Source organism: Lygodium microphyllum, chromosome 1 (genome assembly GCF_053477565.2).
Source record: "Lygodium microphyllum isolate KBCC chromosome 1, Lygodium_microphyllum_v1.1.10, whole genome shotgun sequence".
In the NCBI taxonomy this organism is placed as follows: Eukaryota; Viridiplantae; Streptophyta; class Polypodiopsida; order Schizaeales; family Lygodiaceae; genus Lygodium; species Lygodium microphyllum.
The window spans coordinates 77,442,203-77,465,825 of record NC_141135.1 but is presented as its reverse complement, the minus strand read 5'-3'; the positions used below and the strand labels follow the sequence as shown (position 1 = coordinate 77,465,825).

Sequence of the window (23,623 nt, the reverse complement as noted above, 5' to 3'; positions counted from 1 at the left end):
TATTTTGCCACAAATGTGACAAGTAGACTCATTTTCTTTGTTCTTCTTAGATTTGTCCTCCTTCTTTTGGTCCTTTCTCTTCTTCTGAGAGGACTGACCAACCTAGGTCTCAGATTTAGAAGCATTAGTCCCTTTCAATTGCTTCTCTTGGTCCAAGACCATAGGAACCAACTATTCCCACTGAAGAGTCTTAGACCGCCTTTACCGCTTTGAAGCAATCAAGGCAGAATAAAAACCACTAAAATGGGTCAGTAATTGTGAAAGAAGAGTTATTGCCATGTGTTCAGAAGTGATCATTGTCCTTGTATTTTGAACCTGTATCTGAAGTTGCCTCAGCTTGTTGATATGCTCCCGCATAGAAGATGACTGTTGAAACTCATGGTCCGCATTTCCATTTCCAAAGAAACTCGCTTCATGACAGTCATCTGATTGTACATTTGATCAAGCTCCAACCATATCTCTTGGGACGCCATTAAATGCTTAATATGAGAGAGAACAATTGTAGTACACGAGAGAGATAAAAATGAGCGAATGTGAGCATTGAGTTTAGCCCAATGTACTTGAGCCTTTGCCAACTCCACCTTATGACTGGAAGAGAGTCTGGACTCGTCTCGGGAAGGATGATGAAGAGCCTCCGTAACAAGCTCCGTCAAATCATAAGACTCGAGAATGGCAAGCATCACCCGGTAGATGCTGTAATTCTCGCCATCGAGTTTTCGATTTGATGCAGCCTTCTTCCTTCTTTAACTGTAAAAACCAGCAGCAGCTGTAGTAAATCTTCTCCTTTCTTGCATGCCCATGCCCACACTCGTCTCAGCTTTGTTCTAATGTGCAGCCCTCCTGCTCGTACTGGAACGTTGAAAATGCAGCCTTGTGTCGCACTGAAATCTCCTCTTGAGATGGGTCCACCCTAGGTCAGTCCTTCAATGCTCTGATACCATGTTAGAGTGAAGCAATGCGGAAGCAAATGACTAAGACAACGAGTGAACAGAGAAAGAAGAGAGAGAGAGAAAGAGACAATGAAATGCAGAAACTCTGGAGTGAAGAATGCTGTATAAGGATGCAGAAATATGCACGGGTGTAGAGAGAATATTTGCGTATATCTCCACCTCGAAGATCTCAGTCTCCGTCAGCCCCGAGGGCAGTCTCCACGGTTTGCAGCTTGAAATCTATGAAAACAACTGTTGGAGACTGCTGAAATTAGGCCAATAATTAGGTCAGAAAAAATGCCAAAAATAATGCAGGTCAATGCAGCTGACTGGACAGCAGCAGTCTGACTGCACTGTTTGACTGCAGCAAACTGGCTGATTGTGCCATGTGGCACCTACGCTCCCTGACGCCTGCTGTATGGACTGAATCTACGTGGGCTGCCTGGAGAGACTGCTGCAAAACTACTCAGACCTGAAACTTTGTGTGTCCAGGGAATGCTAAACTTTAACACCATGGACCTGCTATAGCTTGGAAACTCTTTTGCTCATGAAGAATTTTATAACCCTTTGTTTGCCACATGGACAAAAGGGCACAATCCACCTCAGCATAGACAACCTTCATGTTCTACTTATAGTTGAACTTCAGAATGACCAATTCTTTGCCATCTATTCTTTTTGCATCAGAGGCTTGGAGCCCCCATTGAATGATTAGGGTGTCCATTAGGAAATGGGCATTGAGGAAGCAGCTTCTCTTGCCCAAGGTGAGAATGATTGTAAGAAGGCGTAGAAGGATGCTTGGGGTGGCCAAAAGTGCCTCATGGAAAAGAAGTGGAAAGAATGAGAGATGTTGAAATATGAGAAGAAGTAGCTTGCTCACCATCTTTGCTTGAGCTGGTCCTCCATACATGGTGGAGAAACAAGATGAGTGATACTAGATCTCTTGGTGTCGGGTGACTTGGTGCCAAGATGAGTGCTTGTAGCATCAAACTCCTCATCTGCTGAATTGATACCAGATCTCTTGGTGTTGGGTGGCTTGGTGCCAAGATGAGTGCTTGTAGTGCTGAAATCCTCATTCACTAAATATGGGACCAACAATCATTTCTAGTCAATCCAACCTTCACTCTAGGTGCTACCCTACATGGTTGACCTCCCGTTGAGGCTTGGAGATCGTCAATTAGGAAGAATTCATTTGGGCTCAAATAATACTAAGCTCGTGTAGCACCGTTGGCTCCATGTGCATTGCCTCCACTTGCATCATGAGTTCTTCTTTTGAAAAGTAAGTAAATCTTGCACTATGAATGTAGAGAAGAAGCGAAAATTATGGAATCCTTTGATTCCAATACCTCTACACCTGGCCATCGAGAGTTGGCTTTGATACCGATTGAATTCTTGAAGCTGCCTCATTGTTCTATCTGAGACAAGTCTTCTACTCGAGCCACAATTTGCTATGAACCGGACTTCACCTGTCTTAAACCATGATCAAGCCACAATGCTCTAGTATATATCGATCAACAAATACTCCAGGTCATTGGTAACACTCCACTGCTCCACCAGAAGGCATAATCTCTGATGAAGAAGATCAAAATTACTGTAACCTGCTTGCTGATCAAGATCTTCAACCCCAATGATGATGATGATTGTAGCGACCAGCCACAACTTTAAATAGTCACCGATTTTTACATTTGCCCTTCAAAAAAGTGTTACCACCTTAAAATTGCCAACTTTTTATACATTGATACCAACTGTTACTTTGTGTTTTAATATCACCTATATAATCTGCATCCTTGCTTTTGCCATTGGAATTTGGATGTAAGAAATGACCTTTGGAAAGTTGTCTTATTCTCAAGGAACACCTGTTGGTTGAGGGGATGTGATGAAGCTGCAGTAACAGCATTAAATGTTGTGAGGTGATGAAAGGCTAACATCTTAAATGCAAAGAGAACTCCTTTAGACATTAGTTGCAGGTTGGATCAAGCACCAGCCACTAAGCCTTATAAGAGAGTTTGATTTCTACTTTTCCTTATACTCTTTCCACTCTACAAAACATGACAAGCCCCTCTATGGTTTCCTTGTTGAAGATTGAATGCATATGATATAAGGGTGAGCAAGGTTCTTAACATGCCATCCCATCTAAATATGTGAATAAACTTCAACCTATATGAGTACACATCAAACCCAAGTAGGAATGAACTGACACCATAGCAAAATATAATACATCCATGCTCTCTCTCGATCATATAATGACCTCACAATGATTGCTTCCTCCCTTTTAATCCCATGAAATACTACTTTCTTTCTTCACATACCAATATATGACCTTCTCACTGTTACTAGTGTCAAGTCCTTGCATGTCTTTGTCAACTTCAAAGATGAGAAAGAAGAAAAAGAGCATCCAATTATCCAAAAGAGATGATAAATAGGAAACTTAACACTTTACAGCTTAGGGCTAGATTGCCGTGAAGAAAATTGAGACACGTTGATATTTGATTAGCCCCAAAACATTGATGCCCCTTGCGGTATTTCTTTTCATATTAATTTTAAAAACACTTGTTGAAACCAACCTTCCTCCTTGAATAGGGTGATAAATGACCTTAACATTAATTATAGCAAGTATAAAATTCACATAAATTGAAAATGCACACTTTACCATTTTATTCTTGGACAATGAACAGTTTGTTGGTCCCAAAATTGTTACCCCTTGTGGTATTTCTTTAGCTTTTATTGCAAATGGATGGAGTACAATTGAGATTCTCCGATCTCGTCTGCTAATCCAAGTGCTTTTTGTTGTCAAACCTGACTAATAAGCCTCCAAACTAATTTGCTCTTTGGTTTGCTTGGGGATTGGCCTTTAGCTTGCTCCTTGAAGTACAAATTCAGCCCTAAATTTGGTATTGGTTAGCTGGCCTCTTGAATCTCCTTACAATTTCTCAATTTCAGTGGTTAGAATTCAAGTCCTAGGTTCTCAATTTTGTGCGCACATCTCGAGGTGACTGTTTAATCTTAATTTTTGTTGTAAGTTTGGGTTTACAATAGAGATTTTCCAAAATCTTCACTTATGATGACTCAGATGGCCAGATTTTGCTGAGATTGTGAGTGATAGCTGTAGGATGAGAGAGAATGCTGAAGAGAAAATTCAGATTTCTATCGTGAAAAAATGAAAGAAATCAGTTGTTGCCTTGTGTGGACAACCATGAAAGCTATCTCCACTAATGGAACACACCGAATATGATGTTGTTTGGCTAAATAGCCCTCAAACTACTATCACCTATTGTTGTAGTCTCTTTAGGGCATGTCACTAGCTCCTAGAGGATCTCTTGCTTGTTGGAAATGACTTGTTAATTGTTATAGTGGCTATGGTAGTTTTCTCTCTGTCTCTCTCAGCTTGCACAATGTTGGAATGAGTCTCTGTGTGTGTGTGTGTGTCTCTCATCTAAAAAGCATCTTTTTCACTTGCATGGGCAAGTTTTGCCAAGTGGCAAGCTTTTGATTTCATTTTTCAGTATTATCCAACTTATTAAATTCGTTTTTAGAATATTCATATTGAAAATTAATTTAAGAGTTATACAAATGTAAAAAAAAACCACTTACAAGTCAATAATTAAGTTGGCTAGGCTAATTTGTCTTCCAAGTATCCGTGAGCAGTTATCGATCCTTAGACCGTCATTGATTAATTAATTATTGCCTAGAGTCTAATGTCACCACTGACATCAATGGCCAATAAATTAAGTCTAGGCGCAAATCTGATACTTAGTATCACATAGTATCTGTTAGACATAACTTATCACAACTTTTGCCTTTGGCACCAACTAATATCTTGGGGTCTTAGTTCCCACACTATGAAATAATTAACTTGTACCTTACATGTGCAAGTCGCATTAGCACATTTGATTTTAATCAAATGCTAAGCAAAGCATTAAAATTTCACATCCTCATGATAGCTATTGTACAAGTAAGAATTGAATAAACTGATTCATTGATAACATTTGGAATATTAGGATTTCCTCCATAACGAGCAACCACCAAGTTCAAATTGCCCCTTGATCCCATGTGTATCTAGGCACAAATTGGGAATTGGACACTTGCATGTAGGTCTCCAATGACCAGTTGCATCAGGCCCAAATTGTCCCTAGATTACAAGCACATGTGGGTGCAAATTGGGTTTTGAACACTTGCATGCAGGTGTCCAATAAAATTCTCGGTTGGCTTAATGGGTATTCTTCAACGTCTTGAAACTGTTCACTACTTCCGTGATCTGAAGAGGCATCTCCAACGTCCTTGCATGACTGCTCTTGTAATTCTCGCAATTGCTTGGCTTTGGACCTAGTCAATACTCTTGTAGGAAACCAATTCCCTTCTGACATACATTCGTACAAGGCAATGCTCCTTCAGATGTCTATCTACCATAACCTTATGCGCTTGAAGGGAAAAACTGCTTTCTTTCTTATTGGAGGATTTTAGAGATTGACCTTTTTCCCATGATAAACTCATGAGAAACATGCAGGATCACTATATGTTTTGGCCTGTTATACCATGCTGAAAACAAACTGCACGCGAACATCTTGGGTTGATAGAAAACGGTGTACTTGAAGTCCTGATTCATTATTTATAAATTTACCACCAACATCTTGCACTAAGAAGGAACACAAATATACAGAACAGCACACAGACTTTTCTCAGATTATCCATATTCCATGAATCATGGAAATCCCAAAAGGTAGCAACATGGAATGCTGTTCCTGATCTCAAAAGGTGCTACTTTTTGGTAATAGTTTATACTAACTCCTAAGGCTCTTAATCTTACTATGCTAAGGATAAAGGTGTTGCAGTTCTGGGCCTAACAACAACTGATTGAGATTGCATTCTTTAACATTTCATGCATCCAATTCAACTTCCATTGATAATACTAACTAATGTTATTGAACTCTTAAGAAACAACTGGCCTTAAATGAAGCCCTTACATTCTTATAAGTATTTGGCAACTGATTGAGGAATCTGCTTGGAAGTTTCCAGGATCTCTAAGCAACTACCTTAAGTAGAACGCTTTGTGGTCAAATTATAGCAGGCCCCATACAACTTCCCTCAGCCATCGCTTTTTAATTTGATCTCCAGTAGAATGGGATTTTATCCATTCATGTTCCATGAGAAAACAGATGTAAGCTCCTTTTATTCTCAATTTGAGTCTCTGCATCCAGCTAGTGTCGAACCTCAGGAGTCAGTTTATGTCTGTCCATGTGCAACTGATTGTTTGAAATGTCTAACTGCTTTCAAGGTTGTTTCTCATTGGGACTGTTTTTAGAGCTTTACTGAAGCAGCTTCCTCCTCATACTGAAGAGAAGCGGAGCAAACTGTCACTGAATTAATCACCACGCCCCACACTTCAACCAAATTAGGTCATTGTAGTCATTCAACGACACTCATTGAAGGGGCTCTAGTTTAACAGGAAGTGAAGAACCGATCCAAATCCACAAAGCGTCTACAAACTGATGAATGTCCTTGATCTTAAACAGAACACTGCAGTTAGTGCAGCCTACTGTAGTGCCCGATGATTAATTAATGAAGACAAGTGCTTCTGAGCTGCCACAATCTAGAATGCTGTCAATATGCAATGGTGGGTGTGGTTTCCATTTAAGTAACTACACCATGACCTAACTAATTAAACTATCATGCTTTATGTGACTAGGAGCCTAGACATGATCATTTTCCAACATCCTGTATAGAAGCCCTAGATAGGTTCACTCTGAGAATTTGGTTTATAATTTGTAATATCCATTTTTGCCGCTTCTGTTTTCTAAGGTCAAAATATGTTCCAAGTGTCTAGCATAAAATTTACTCCTTGCAACATTACCCTAATTTAGTGTTAACAAGCAAGGCCCACAAGTGCAGCAATGAAATGCAGCAGCAGAGCGCATAAAAGTGAAGAAAAGAAAAAGAAAAAGATACGGCAAAAGAAAAAGATGGCTTAACATGATCACGAAGTGTAGCTGTGCAAGGCAGGCCTTAATTGGCATGCCACTGACTGGGTGAGCTGTTTTGGAGCAGATTGCAGCAATTATGATCCAAGATGGGTGGAGGTATGGTAGAAGAAGTCTTGTTGTAGGATCTTTTGTCCATATTTTTAAAGTTTGGCAAGAATTTACAAGCAGCTTTGAGAAACATTAATAATAATGCAAAGGGATAGGTCCACTCTTGCCTAAGTATGGATGTGTGTCGATTGTCTCTGCAAGAATGCTTAATTGTCTCATAACATAGCATATTATACATAGTTTAGCATGAACTGGAGGCTAAAGTGCCTATGTGACCGTATAAGAGTTCTTGATGCACAATCTTTGATCATTCTTAAGTAAATGTCTCGACTGGCATAGTAACAGTTTCAGTCAGCCTTGAAGATACCAAGTTCCTTTTTTTGATTAACAGCTTGTGTGTTGATGAATCAGTCCTTATAATATGTATCAAGTTTTGTACATGTATTATGAGGTTTTCTCAGTTTTGATGGTTCTAAGATCTTTATTTAAATTGAGAGATAAAATGTGTGCACGAGTCAGCTCTTTTGGATCTATGCTGTAGAAGCTCATTGTCTCATTTTCTTGTCCAGCCTGTACCTATTCCTAATTGTCTGCCATGGCTTTTACTGGTTTTAATGTGTTTGGACATGTTTCTGTATTATTTGGCAGTCTTCATTAATAAAAAGTTAGCGGATCAACCAGAGTGCTGTAAAGTATCTCTAGTGCTGGTTTGACTGGCTGAGGATGTTTTGTAGAGACGATAACTAATCGGTTGAAAAGAATAGAGCCTTTTGAGAAGCGGGGTTCTCTTGTTTTATGGTTAAATCACAAGGATTAATGTTTGAATTATGCAGTATAAACTTGAGCAATCAAAATTCATTTTTAGGTTGCAAGGTGACTTTTAGATGCATGCATCAATTTATGGCTCTACGTGGAGGCTATGTGTCTTGGATGTTTAAATCATTCTATGTTCATTTTCTTTTCTCCAAAATGGTTATCTAACAATTTATGGTTGGGCTGGCTTAAAATTCATGGTCAGGCAGTCACTTAAGATTTTCTTCAAGTTACAAGTGTGCTAGCCTATATATATTCTAAGTTCACAGGTAAACATACGGTGTGTACAGGTCTTACTCATGACCCTTCAAAATGCTCCGCCTGGCTTGGACTATGAAAGAGATAAGAGGTTCTCAAAGGTAATCTTATTTTGATTGTTTTCTTTCTTAAAGCTAATTGTAAATACAATTTTTGTCTAATGAGATGTATACTGCAGTCTTTCAAAGAGATGATTGCCATGTGCTTAGTGAAAAATCCATCCAAGCGACCAACAGCAGATAAACTGCTGCGTCACTCTTTCTTCAAGCATGCAAGATCAGCTGATCATATAGTCCGGACTGTTTTAGATGGATTGGCTCCACTGGGTCAAAGGTTTCGAGATCTGAAGGTTGGGATGTGTTTTAAATGTTTTTTTGTTGGACGTATGGGCTAATCACTCTTTTTAGAGGTTGGCTAATCTAATCTATTGGTTTCTAGTAACAGGTGAAAGATGCAGAAAGGCTCGCCCAGAAGAAAATGCCTTATGATGAGAAAGAAGAGAGATCTCAGGTTAGGAGAGTCTACAGTTAGGTTGGACGTATGCTTGAAGTTTTTACTGTCCAAACTTATTTGCATTTTCTTGTGCATTGATGCTTCGCATTGCTCATTGGTATAGCACACCTCAGGCTTTGCATTCTCAAGACAAGCGTGAAAAAGACTTGATGGTGTAGGCATACCAGGAAAACTACTACAAGTTGGGCCAGCAAATATTGAAAGAAGGCAAATAATGTATGAAATCCAAAGATGCAGAAGGTATAGGAGCGTTGAGAACAGCACTGGAACACAAAAACTGTATCAAAATACCGAGTCAAGAGCTTGCAAGAATAATCTCTAGAGAGGAGTCTATGCAAACAGCAACAAAGCTGAAAATTAGGCATGAGAGTCCTATGTAAGAGTTCCGGCCACCCATGAGAGAGCGCACTGGTGGGAATATAAGGTTTTGAGGGGGGGGGGGGATGCATATACCACAAGTTCACCACAGTCATGTCTAATAGACTTGACTTTGCACAAGGGAGGGGTGGTTTCTAATTGCAACCTCTTAATTAGTTTCTTTGAGATAAAGTGGTGTGAACTACAATCATCTTGAAGTATGCTAACTTCTGAATCTTTAACAAAACCTTTCATATGAAGTAACTCATGTATGGAAATAGGTGTACTTGGTGATTGCTTTCCTTTGTAAGCTATTTCCTACTGTAGAGAGTCTCCGTGTTTGACAAGTCATTAGTTGCTGAAAGCTGTGCGACTTGCCTATTGAATGTTGTCCGACTTTCGTGGCATTTTAGTCGCCGTATCCACTTGTCACTTGGGTTATCACGGCCTTTGCACTGTGACTTGTGATGCCTGGTACCACAAGTCCATCCATGAAAATGAGCTAATCTGCTTGATGCCTCCAATGCACTACTGGGCTTGGCTTATTGCTTGACTTCATTGCCTTAAGTTGTTACATTGCTTACGATTGACCTATAGAAGCATAGACACGTGCCGACCTATTGTTGCACATAGCATCATGACATCACCGTCACTGGCCCTATCATTTCTTCATAAGCCACGAGGATTTGTCAATAGATAAGTCTCTATTTAGTTTTATCAAACCTTAATTCCTAAGGTTTAAACTATGTTTGTTGGGTTGTATAAACCCCTTATCAAGATAATCCTTGATTTGTCTTTCGACTTCTTGGTGTTGTGTTTCACTTAGCCTGTAAGGTGGTTTAGAAACAGGGCGTGTATCTCTATCTATGCCAATTGGGTGATTTACATCATTCCTATCTGGTGGAAGGCCACTAGGTAAGTCAGATGGAAATACATCTTTAAATTCATCTAACAGGCCACTTAATTCATTATTTACATTCAACTCACAAACATAAGAAAATTTTTGCTTTATATTACAAAAAGTAAAAGTGTCCTGTACAGGGAGGGACCATAACATATATACCTCACAAGCTTCCTTCTTTATCAGCTTCTGAACTTCAAAGGAACACATCAAAGGTTTATCAGATACTTGATGTTCACCTTGAATCACAAAAGTCTTACCATCCCTTTCAAATTCCAGTGTATTATGATTATAACTAAGCTTTAAGGATGGTTCCAATCCCCATAGCCACTCCCTCCCTAAAGTGATATTGACTCTTTCCATATTCATAATCTGGAAATCAAGCTTATCTTTATATCCTTGGATCTCGATTTTCAAATTGGATACCATTGTATCCCATATTTTGTTATCCTGAACTTGCATCATGCGAACAATGTATTGATGCTCACTCTTTTGTTGGGGAAGTTTCAACTTTTTGACAAGTGCATAACTTATAAAATTGTGGGTGGTAGAGTCATCAATCATGACTCTAACCCTCTTTCCACCTATCGATCCATGGACTCTAACTAAATCATGTGGCCCGAAGGTAGGTTGCCACATAGAAGTTGACATACAACACCTGTGTTATACATCCTTGTGCAAGACTTCTAAAGATTTATACCTTTCATACCCCTTTAATTCCAGGGTCTGTACTACATGGATTTGTTTCTCTTTTCCCTTGGCCTTGTCCTTATCCTTTCCTTAATCTTCCCCTTTCTTTCTTTGAGGGCAATTCCAAGCAGCATGGTTAGGAGACGGGCAATTGAAACACAACCTTTTTTTTTTTGTCCTTATCAAAGTCATCTTGACTTAGCTTCGGCTATACATATTGTTTCTTTTCAAAGGGTCGTTTCTTACCCTTAAGGAATGGCATTTTCCTTTTGGATTTGCCTACAAATTTTGAGGCCTTAAATTCCTTAGTCTTGGATTCCGTATCGGTGAGACTAGTAAGTGCACCTAGATGCGTATTATCTTCATTGATTAATGCAAATTCAATTGCCTCTTCAAGTGTCTTAGGTGAACTCATTTCACTTCCTTTTTAGAGGCCTTATCTAATCCCCTTATAAATCCTCTTGTCTTTTGAAATTCATCTATTTTTTCCAATTTGAGGATTATCTTACGATACTCCTTGAGATATGTTAGCAAAGGTCTTCCTTTTTGTCTGACAAAATCCCAATCTTCCCAATTTCTTTCCCTTTCATTTTTAGGAAGGAATTCTTTCAAAAAGACCGATTCAAATTGAGCCCAAGTTTCAGGTATTTTATTTGCCTCCTTTAAAGTTCTCCACCATTTATATACCTTTGCCTTTGGCCCCAAGGTTAAACTGGCCTCCAGCGCTTGGAGATGTGGTGGAGTATTCTTTAATTTGTGCAAATCCTCCCATTTTTGGAGGAAGTTAAAGATAGTATATTTATTTCTATCTTTTTTCTCCCCTTGGAACTGAGGGGGTTTCATGTCCTTTAACATTGGATTATCCCTCAGTTTTTTGTGGGGTTCCCTTGGGTCTCGCATAATCACATCTACATCTTTTGATGAAGATGGAATATCTGAGGCCTTTGCTTTGCTTTTATCCCTTTCTAGTAATAAGGCTAATTGGGATTTTATTTCGGTAAGTGCTTGAGTTAACAACTCCATTTGAACCCCTTGTGCTTGCACACGAGCAATTAAATCATCAAATTGTTCTTATGTAGCAAAAAATTCTTCCCAATGTTCTTCTTGTATTTCAGTTTCATGGGGATCTATCATAGGGTGGTCCCCGGAACTAGAGCCTTCGGTTATCCCCTCTCTCTCTTTCCCCCCTATCTATACACTGGAATTGGAAAGAAAAAGTAAGAAATTTAGAAACAAAAGTGCTTCTCTAATTACAGAGGTGGGACAGATATCGACAGCTGATAAATCATTGGTGCAAGGCTGTCGGCACATGAAATAAGGCCGTGGAAAATTTGAGGCGGAACGTGGCCGGAGTGATGATTGGCCTGTCTCTTGGCAGGACATGGCCGGAGTGGCTTGAGGCGGGATGTGGTCGGAGTGGTGATTGGCGTGGCTCGTCTACAATTGCGAGCGGCCCATAGCAATGGCACCCGTTTCCAATTGCAACTAAATCGCTCGTCCCTAGATCACAAAAAAAAAGCTCTAATACCAATGTCGCGCTTTGAGACAAGAGAGATCCTTTCATTCACTACCTAGCCTCGCTTAGGAAGATGGCGGAAGGAACCAAAAACAATAAAACGTGTCTTCCCCTGCCAGCCGTCAATCTTTAGTAAGTTATGCTAATTTAACTCACTTTCTTCATAAGCTCCCTTGAACACGGTACGGGCGCCCAAGGCCCCCTCAGAGGGTCATCTCTTGTGTTGTTTTCCCTAATGTTGCATTTATTAACATAACAGGGCTCCTCCCTCTTCACCCTCAAAGGGGGTACCTCCTCATCACCAAGTTCTTCCTCCCCAGTAACTCTTTGGGAATGGCTGTCTTCGAGTAGTCATTTCTCCTGATGCCTTTGGTGGAGATGATGACACCAGGTAGGGGAAGCTCCAAATGCAAAGCTTGATAGTGTGGGACAAGGCGCCCAAAGTAGAGGGTTAAGATGGTGGAAGGCAACCACAAACCACAAATAGCAATTCCCTCTTGAACAGGTGTGAGGGCATTGGAAGGACGAGAGAGAGAAGGGAAGGGTGTTTGATGATAGGGGGAGGAGTCAGGAAGAGTGTGGGTGGTGGTGTAGAATGAATGGAGGGGCAACCTATTTATAGGCCTAATCTGTCTAGGGTGGTGCACCACTTTGTGGGTTCCCATTGAAAATTGCCCAGAATGAGGGCACCGGCCCTTTTTGGGGTTGTCAATGAGAAACCGTAACTGAAGTGGATACATAGAAGAAGAGGTTTCTCAACTCATTGTGCATGGCAAGTGACTACTCTAGTGCTAGTAGGAAGTGGAGCGGGCTGTTTGCTGTCTCATAATGTGTTTAACAACCATCTAGGGACTATTTTAGCTCTCCAAATAGCAACTCTCTGATTAGTCACTACATGCTCAATAGGTGCCGAATCTAAGGGCTGAAAATCTAGCTGATCAAGATGCAAAGGCTACTGGTTTTGCTATTGTAAGGCCTCAATAGGCCGCTGAATATGACCAAAGTCTGGTGCTACATTTTGAAACAAAGATAACAAAGTGTCAAACATGTTAATGGGACCCACAATTGGCTGTATCTGCATTTCATAAATTACTCATCTGTGTGTTCAGTAAATACCACATCTGGATTCACAATGGTCTTACAAATGGAAGGCTGGTACAAGAGGTACCCTTTACTTATAGCACTGTATCCAATGAATATGCATTTGACAGCTTTGTCTTGAAGCTTGTGTGGACATGTTTACTGCACTAAAGCATAGGCATGTGTGAACATGTTTGCTTTGGTGGGGTAACGACTACAAATATATGCTGAGCACACTACAGCATCTAACCAATATTTTGGCGGTAGCATATGTGCTCTGGTCCATCAGACTTGGAAGATGGGGCTTCCTTGTCCTTTGCTTTATGACTAGATGGCTGCCATGACCTGCCTTTGCCTTTATGGCTGGCTGCGAATGGTTGATCTCCCATAACCATGCTCAACAAGCACTTAACTCGAGATTGCCTTGTTTGCAATAGCAAGGATGCATTCTCATCAAATGAGTACATATTAGCATCACGCTTGGCCAACAATCGAAGAGTTGTTGCAAACCTTTGATAGGGTTTCAACAAACTAGTTAAAATAGTAGACACAAGAGATGTGTTTGGAATGGTTTCATGAATGTTTCCCAATTGGCCTTGAATCTTGTGATTTATGCATGAAATCTACCTCTTTAATATGCTCAATCTCAAGGTGCTTTTGCATGTTATGTGCGGAATGACCTGTCTTTTGGACAGAAGTGTGATCGATGCATGTGCCTGGAGACCTGTTCCATCACATCTCAACTATTTGGAGTGGGAGGAGCAGTTGGAGGTAGAGTTGGTGAATTGTTGGAAAGAGTAGATGAATTGTTGGATGTGCTTGCAGCTAACTGCTCAACATGGTGTTTGGGCATTAGGCAACTGAATAGGGCGGTAGCTCGATCTGAGGTGGGTGGCAGTAGATCAGCTCTAGATGGCAATAAGCATGCCGCTCATGTAGACAAGGTGATTTGATGGTGCTCAAAACCTGATGTCGGGAGAGAAGCCACTAGCTTCATGTCTCCATGTTGGTAAGAATATGAAGGCAGGCCTGATCCGAGGCCTTGAGACAAAAGACACTATTCCTGTCTATATGTTAGGCAAGATGCAAAGGCACAACCATCAAGTCACAATTGAAGCATCCAAGGCTCCAATCTAGCCTTTAGACCTTTCGTAGCCAATAGGCAAAAGGGCAGCTCAAGGCTGACCACACTATTGAAAGGATTAAAATGTCAAGACCAAACATCGACTACCTTAACAATGCAAGATAAGACTTGCACATATTCTTTCTTCTCCCCTGTGAAGCCCCCTTTATCTTGCCCTCTAAAGGAGAGAGGGATCTAGAAACTCATGAATCATGGTCTCAGATGATGAAGAAAGGACCATTGGTGTTGCTAGAGAAGGGATTTAAGGCTTCTAGAGGTGGCCTCCCAAAGCCAAATAGCTTCTAGAGGTGGCCTCCCAAAACTGAATAGAGGAGGGATGGAAGGTAGGGCCCATGGGTATCACATATGATCTCCTTGATGCCCTCATTGGAGTCCGTGTCCATGGAGCGATATGAGGAGTGGAATGTGCAACTTCTATGGAGCCATTGTTGGGTGAGAGGTTTCTCTCTTTGTGGAGCCAACTATCAGGGTGAAGGTGGTGGTGAATATCCACTATCTCACAATGGAGTGAATTGTGAAGCTGAACGAGTTGAACAACCTTTATCTCTTGGTGTAGTGGAGTATTGAAAATATGGTATTGTTAAATGGGAGATGGCAGCTATTAGCTCAGCCTACAGAGTGTGGACAATAGAGAGAGTGAGAGTGTAGGCATAGTTGAACACACGATTAGATTCAAAGTGTGTAAGACAAAGTACAAAAGTACAACCCTTAGACTTTAGGATTGTGTAAATGCCTTAAGGTCCGTTCACATACGAAAGTGTGTAATGTTTGATAAATGACCAAACTGTTTAACATAAATGCACAAATAAGGAGCAATATGACTAGGGAAAAAAACCTCTCTTATGGAGATAAAAAATTTGCCTACGGATCACTGACACTCCTATGTGAGCATAGGCGTGAGTAAAACCCAACAAACCCCAGAGTGAAAAGTGATCAACATACAAGGATCATCCACCAAAGGAGATCAAATTTAAAGCATTGCAAAATGCTTCAAATTTGTCGCGAGAAAGTGCTTTGGTGAAGATGTCTGCCACGTTGTTGTTGGTAGGAAAATAGACAAGGTTGATATCCCTTGCATGTAGCCTCTCTATGAAAAGTGATAATGTATCTTTGTTGTTTTTGTGCACGCATGAAACACTGGGTTCTGTGCCATTTCAATGGCACTCTGATTGTTAGTAAACAAAGGAGTAGGGTCCGTGATAGACACATCAAGATCAATCAACAAACGTCTCAGCCATGGGCATTCAACTGTAGTAGTGAAAGTTGCCTTGTATTCAGCTTCACAAGACGAAGTGGCAACAACGGATTGTTTCTTGGTAAGCCAAGAAACGTACGAAGAGCCAAGAAAGAAACAATTTCCACTTTTAGAGTGACAAGAATCAAAATCTCTAGCCCAATTAGAATCATTGTAAGCATGTAATTGCAACAGCCTTCCCTTGGCATAAAGCAATCCAAGAGTCCTAGTGCCCTGCAAGTAATGAAAAACATACGTCACAGCTTGGCAATGTGACTTGCGTGGGCTGTGCATATATCTGCTTAGGGATGAGACTGCAAATTGAATATCTGGCCTTTTGTTGCATAAATAAATGAGTCATCCAATTGCTAGAGTATATGTATGAATGTCAAACATGTCACTGTCATCATGCGAAGACAACTTAAGTCCATTCTTCATTGGTGTACTTACGGGCTTCCAATCCTGGAAGCCAAATCTCTCAAGGAGTTTACCAATATATCTAGATTGTGACAATCCAATGCTTCTAGTATTATGAATAAATTGAATGCCTAAATAGTAATGCAAATTTCCCAAGTCTTAACATTTCAAAAGTTTGCTGCAAATTTTTCTTAAATACTGAAATTTGATCAGTATGTGTCATGTGAGCAGAATATCATCCACATAAAGACAAATGACCAGCAAGGATCCCCCCTTTTTGCATGCGTAAAGAGTAGACTCTGATGGGATATTAATGAACCCTTGATTGAGTAAAAAGGCGTCAATTTTGGCATATCAAGCTGGTGAAGCTTGCTTTAAACCATAGAAAGCCTTTCTCAGCTTGCATACCAAGTGTTTGGATTCTTCAACTGTAAAACCCTTGGGCTGTTGAACATACACTTCTTCTTGAAGTTCCCCATGTAAGAATGCAGTTGTAATGTCAAGTTGGTGCACAACCATAATGGGCAGCCAATGCAACCATACACCTGATAGTAGTCATACGGGATGTAGGAGCAAATGTCTCCGCACAATCAATGCCTTTCTTTTGTGCATAGCCTTTTGCTTCTAACCTGGCCTTGTACTTATCAATGGATCTATTTGCCTTTTGTTTCCGCTTACAGACCCATTTAGTAGCAATGGCTTTCTTTCCAACAGACAATGTAACTAAATCCCATGTTTGATTCCTCATGATAGAATCAAATTCAGCTTGCATTGCTGATATCCAATGCACACTTTGCTGTGCATCTTCAAAAGAAGCATGCTCATCATCATCAAGTGTGTTTGCTGCCATAACAAACTCCATAGTATTAGCATGATCATGCATGTGCTTGTCTTCGAGTACGACCAGCAAAGGAGCATCCAAATGACTGTTTTGTAGAGTCTGCAACTACCATCTAGTTATTTGTCTAACCTCCTGTTTGTGCACATGCTCTTGATGAACCTCAAGTGTAGTATTATGCTGAATATTCAGATCAGCCATAGGCTGAATTTCTGCATTTTTTTAATGGAGTAGTTGGCTGAACAATTTGTTCATTTAATGAAGCTCTAGCTATATCACCAAAAGAAATAGGCAGTGGCCCTTCAAGCACATCATTTGCAACTTGATATGTATCATAACCAGCAAGAGATAATTTTGATTTTTCATAAAAACTCACATCTCTATTGACAAAAACTTTCTTGCAAATAGGATCATATAATTTGTTTCCATTGCTTTTACTACTGTATCCCACAAATTTGTTCCAAGCCTCAAAAGGCATTATATTTTTCAATGCCTTTGTAGGGCACCTATTCAAAACATGACAAGCACACATAACTACTTTCATTCAAAACCCATGTGGTAATTTTTTAGCTTTTAGGATGCATTTGGCCATCTCCATGAGTGACTGATTCTTCCTTTCTGCAACCCCATTCTGTTGTGGAGTATGTGCAGTAGTATATTGATGTGCAATCCCTTTTTGCTTCAAAAATTTATTTAGCACGGAAGACATGTATTCCCCCCCTTGGTCCGAATGGAGAGTCTTAATCTAATAGCAAGATTGATTTTCCACAAGTGCAGTAAAAGCCAAAAATGTTTTTTTATACTTTTGAGTTTTTTACTAATGAATAGACCCAATAAAAACGAGTAAAGCCATCAATGAAGGTGATGAAACAATAACATCCACCCAATGACTTTGTCCGTGTGGGTCCACACACATTCAAATCCACAAGTTGCAACCTAGCCGTAGCTCTAAAAGCAAGATCACAAGGAAAGAAAATCGATGCATTTTTCAAAAATGCATCCCTAAAAAATGTGCTTAGGAGATCTCTCTAAGAGAGGTAAGCCTTGCAATATCTAAGTATGCTGTACAAGCATCAAACTGCCATAGTTAACATGCTTCATATGAGCATGCCATAACTCTGCTTGTGATAAAGCAGGAGTAATAGTAAATGCTAAATATACTGATTGATCAATCAAATGAGTATCTAACTCATAAAGTCCATGATATAATGTGCTAGTAAGTACCAAAGTCAAGAATTCCTTCTCCCTAACCATGCATTTATCATCATCAAATGTGACTTGCATTCCACACTTTGCTAAAGAAGAAATAGGCAGTAAATTCTTCTTTATTCCTTGCACATATATTGCATCCTGCAAACGGAGAGTAGAGCCATCAATGGCTTTCAAGACAATCTCTCCAACACCTCTAACATGATAAGACGCATTGTTGGTACATTGCATTGATTTGCCAAGAGGAGCTGCAACAACAGAGGTAAACAAATCCCTACAGGATGTAATTTGCGTAGAAGCACCACTGTCAAAAAACCAAGTGTTGGCATCCTCTGTAGAGCTGAATTCTCTATCTGTCCAAGAAGAATCATAATTGCAAGTGTAAAAACTGTAATCATAGTCAACAATGAACAACGCAGACTCTATAATAGTAGCAACAGAAGGTGCATATGAAACAGATATCCTAGACTCCTTTTTCTCCTTGGCAATGCGTTTCTTGCATTTTGTGATGTAATGACCTGGTTTTTTACAATAATGGCACTTGCCCTTCTTGGCTTGTATGCCACCCTACTTGTTATTTTGTGAAGTTCTTGAACTTCGAGAACTTTGTGGAGTATTCTTGGGATGATTGCCTTGCCCTTTTGTCTTGCCATGAAAGCATGTTCAAAGTCTACAATATCCATCCCACTATTTTTCCTTGTTTGCTCTTCTTATAGCAACAACTAACCAATGGAAGAAAGGTAAGTGGCTGTGAAGAAATTCGCATTGTGAGATTCAATGCTGTGTGAAAGGCCAATTAAGAAGGTAGCAAAGAATTCATAGTAGTAAAGATCATATGAGCATCGGAATAATACTCATCTATATTCTTTAACTGCTCGTGCAAGTCTTGAATTTTATTAAGATGATCCTGCATGGCATCACCTTCTTCCATCTTCACATTTTCAAGCTCCTTTTTTAAGAAAGAAATGCGAGTATCATTTTTTCCAGCAAGCACATGCTTGAGTGTAAGCCATTCTACTTATGAAGTAGTTGCAGAGCGAATATGTGGGATTATAGACCGATGAATTGCCAATGCAATAAGTGACAATGCTTGGGCATCCCTAGTGTCCTAAGCCTTTTGTGCAGCTGTTTTTTGGGGTGGTGGCTAAACTAGAGCTTGCCTTTGACCATGACCTCCTTGTGGAGGAATAGCACACTGTCCAATGGAAAAACAATGCTCAACAAATCCACATCTTGGTCCACATGCCACCTTCTTGGCCTCAGTTACATACTTTGACCCTTGGTCACACTTTGGCGTGCTGGGGCCACATCAACACTACCTCTAGCCGATGTTCAATGCCATTCTCGTGCGTACTTGTATGGCTGTACTCCTACCTGCTCATCTGGCTGTCTTGTGAACTTGGTCTGGACATCTTTGTTCCATGCTGATAGGAGCCGTGAAGAGTGAGGGGTCCTGAGCTTGCCCAAATGAAAACCAAGCAAGAGCAAATAAGCAAGAAGCAATTAAAGGAGACACTGAACTCATTTGCTCAGATTTATGCCCTTTGGGTCATGATGCCAAAGGCATTTGAAGCTGAGAGAATGCCAAATTCTAATTTGTAGGTCCCAAAAGCAATCTTATGATGCATTTGCTTACTCTGATATTGTCTCTTTTATGGTGGTAAGCTGTGCAATCATGATCTTGTCTCTTTCTGAGGATAAGGTGTGCAGTCTGGGTCTTGACTTAATTTCATGGAGTTATTTAGCTGTGGATGAATGTGTTATGTTCAATGGTAACGCAATGGAATATTGACATTTCAAATTTGTCGTTTGTGCAGTCAGAATACAAGCGAGGTGTAAGCAGCTGGAACTTTGATATAGAAGATTTGAAAGTGCAGGCAGCAAAAGTAAGGCTGTTAGATTGATGCACAATAGCTTTACTGATGTATGCTACCTTTGTTTTTCACTATTTTTAGTTAACAGATGCAGGATGATGATGGTTGCTATGTTAATAAAGAGGAGGTGGAACAGCTAGATACTTCAGGGGAACTACAATCTTCTCCATCACCAAGTTTCTCACAGGGCAGCCCTGATGAACCCTATATACCTGTCACAATACATTCTCTAATTGCAGAGATTGCCACTGATGTGAGTAGCTGTGTAGGTTCCCTGTAACAGATGGTTTGAAGATAGAGTATGTGAAACAGATTAACTAAAGCAAAGAACGTTTTAGAGAAAAGTTTTATGGTCTGTATTTTGCTACATCTGCAGGCTAGCGGGCAAATTACAAGGGTTCGATCAGGGCCTTTGCCTTGTCCTCCAGCTATTGCAGACACTTGCAAGTAAATTCTGAGCTATTATTGCACTTATCATTGTTGAAGGAATTATGGGATGCTTCAAACCACACAAGTTCATCTTGTTTGCTGAATGTTTAGGAGTTCCTGTGTGATTAACATTATGAATTTCTGATAGCAAGGCTGTTTAATGATTCTGCTGTGTTGTAAGATGTCAAATGTCCTGGTATTTGAAGTGATCTTTAATCTTGCCAGTAAAATTCAGAATTTCAGTGTTGCACTGTTGATTTATCTTTACGTGGAAAATTTTGCAGAACGTACTTGCATTCTCATGAGGATGGAGATCTCCAAGTCAACATCGAACAGCAAGCTGCAGTGCCAGATGGCCGAGAAGATTTGAGATCAGAAGAGAAAGGGCCTGTGAAAAGGGATTTAGTAGCTCCAAAGATGGAAGAAAAAAACTTTTCACCACTCTATAGAATGGGTCGCCGTGCATCTAGTGGCCCCCTTGTATCAGAGCATGTTCTTGCAGGTTATGGCTATAGAGACAGTGAAAAAGATCAAGACAGGTGCATTTTCCTTTTCTCATTTGATATTTTGTCGGAGCTGCAGTCACATGAGAACAGATCTAATGTAATTTCTTTGTATATGCTTGTCTGATTTATTTGACCTTAAACATAGTGCTGTCATCATGGTTGTACTTTTTTGTTCTGGAAAAATGCATGTCGCATGGATGCAGTCAAGCATACGGGTTTGTTAAAGTAAATCAAGAGAGAGACCTTCTATATAGGTGTGGGGCTTGGGTGTTCAAAAGTGGAAAGTAGAGGTTACAAATGACAAGTGTTTGTTAAAAATGATAAGTCTAGTAGGGACATTGGTCTCTACAAAATGATACATGTCTTATTCTAGATGCCACGTGTCACTTTTCTAGAGAAAGAAACTTTTAAACCATCTACTTCAAAAATCTCTCAAATGGTTAAGAATTTGAGTTTGCAATCCAAGTCAACATTGTTTCTTACAAAATTTTGGAGCCTTTGATGGGAACATAATTTCCATTTGAACAACTTAAAAAACAGTAACATCTTGAATTTTAAGAGTCACCGAATTTAGATTTTAGAGAGCTTTATTGTATAGCTTTATCAGTTAATGGTTTGCTTTTTAGATCATGAGCATGTGGTTTCACTTTTTGAAACCCCTCATTATATAGGCTTCTAGTCAATGTGACTTACTTGTAATTTGATTGCCTAATTAAACTTCTAATTTCTCTTGGACATCTTGTCAATGGTGACTCAAGTATAATTCCATGGCGTTCCAGCCATTGGTCACCCTTGAATAGAAAGATGAAGATTTAATCATATTTTCCTCATGGGCTAGGCCACTTACCCATTGATGCACTTTGTCCCTTGTATGAGCTTTCTAGATACACTAATAATCACTTGGAATAGTTAAGATAGTTGATATATTTAGCACAATTAGGACTAGTGTTTCTTCGGACACTTAATACACTTAATTCTAGGGTGTTCTATTTCAAGGATTTGTATGCATTATAGCATATTAGTAAGAGAAATTTGATCATCATGAGTACAGTAATTGATCATTGGTTGAGTGTTCTTGTGTGTTTCACTCACTCATTCTCTCACTCACTCACTTTCTCTCTTCTGCACCAGCTAGGGGAGCATACAGATACATGAATAGGGAGAGTGAGAGGTTGTCTCTATAGAGAGCAAATGAGATTAGGGACAGGTAATGACATAGTGCACTTCGTAGGAGGAGGCCATACTTTGACTAGTGAGAAGTCATCCAAACTCCACATTGGGATGAGACATACTTTGTCGCTGGAGCCAACCCTGGCCCCAAGAGCTACTCTGGAGCTTGCTTTGGGAGCTCCCACCCAATTATCACATTTTATATCCCCCTATACTTATTGGATGATGCTAGATTTGCATGGCATTGTTGTATAACACATGCATATAGCTTCACGTCTTTAGATGGATATACTTGTATATATTGAAGGTACATTATTGGCTATCCAAATGATGCCTACACTTGTATACATGGATATGTCTCATAGACTGGTTTGGTCTTTAGTAGACGCTAACATCTCTCTCTCTCTCTCTCTCTCTCTCTCTCTCTCTCTCTCTCTCTCACCCACTAAAAAAAAACCCCACCATTGAGTGTCTTACCTTGCTTGAGCCCTTGCTCCACCTTGGCTGTCTCGCCCTCCCCTTGATAGCATTGTCTCCGCTCTTATTGCCTTGCCTTGCCTCAACCATAGAATAGGGGACGCTCGTTCTGGGCCCTCGGGACGTTGGAATGCTGTTATGAAACGGGAGGCTTGTACGGGATACGGAGGTGGAACGGGGGACGTTCCCGTTCAAATTTGTCACAAAGGGACACCCGTCCCCACGTCCCCGAGACGTTCTATTTGTCAGGGATGGGATTGTCGGGAAACGGACAATCACCGTTCCCTGCTTTTTGCACAACTCTCGCCCGCCTGACTTGAGCTTCCACTCTGACACCTGCACCTTCGGCACTTGTTCAGTGCTCTAGCCCCTCTCGCAGCCCACCTTACTGGCCGCCACGCAGCCCGCCTTACTAGCCACCCTGCAGCTCGCCCTGTAGCCCTTGTTATTATTATTATTATTATTATTATTATTATTATTATTTCTTTCTTGTCTCCTCCTTCATCTCCTCTTCTTCACTATCATCATCATCATCTTCTCTTCCTTCTTGCTCCTTGCAGTTTGAGCTCCTAGCCTCCCTACAAAATCGGGCACCTAAGCAGTCAACATGGCTTCTTTACTACCTGCTCGTTTGGTCGGACAGAGAGGCAGATGCTTTGACACATGGTCGTGGTGGGATGAGGTAAATGTTGAACGCCCATCAATTGGAGGTGGATCACATCCTTGGTCATGCAAGCTGTGTCCATACCGGCATATGAGTGGTGCAAATAAAGTAAAGGCCCATTTATTTTATGAGCCAAGATTGGAAGTGCAATTTTGTCCCAATGTCGTGCTAGAGAAGAGAAGGGAGCTTCTAGATTGTGTGGCTGGACAAGAGGCCCTATTTGCATCGAGGCGTGCACGAGTGACGGTCGATCCAGCTACACTTGCGGCAACGGTGACAACAATAGCAACAACTGATAGGCCTTGAGCTTCATCTACAATAGCGAGTCTGGCATCCACACCACATGGAGTCGCTGGATTGAGTCCATATTCACCATCAGTGCCTTCAACCTTGACCATTAGACGCTAGACTACTTTCGAGGGAAGTTGGGACCCAATAAAAAAGAGGAGACAGATTCAACAGTGGCTCGTTTCTTCTACCACGATCATATTGCCTTTCATACAACTAGGTTTTGAGTCTTGAGAAATTGATATGCTTGAATCTTTACTAATATTTTTTTGTCCTTAAATAATATAATTTTT

The 23,623-nt window shown here is 40.4% G+C and overlaps 1 protein-coding gene across 2 annotated transcripts in view; it reads left to right on the top strand.

The window, feature by feature from the left end:
- Window positions 1-23,623, top strand: part of LOC148041291 (uncharacterized) — a 164,133-nt gene that overhangs the window by 63,953 nt on the left and 76,557 nt on the right. For both annotated transcript variants that reach the window (XM_087678866.1, XM_087678864.1), the window contains exons 6-12: window positions 8,056-8,124; window positions 8,202-8,372; window positions 8,468-8,533; window positions 19,740-19,808; window positions 19,885-20,049; window positions 20,173-20,243; window positions 20,510-20,764. In XM_087678866.1, coding sequence (XP_087534992.1) covers window positions 8,056-8,124; window positions 8,202-8,372; window positions 8,468-8,533; window positions 19,740-19,808; window positions 19,885-20,049; window positions 20,173-20,243; window positions 20,510-20,764 — 866 coding nt within the window. The remainder of the gene's footprint in view (window positions 1-8,055; window positions 8,125-8,201; window positions 8,373-8,467; window positions 8,534-19,739; window positions 19,809-19,884; window positions 20,050-20,172; window positions 20,244-20,509; window positions 20,765-23,623) is intronic.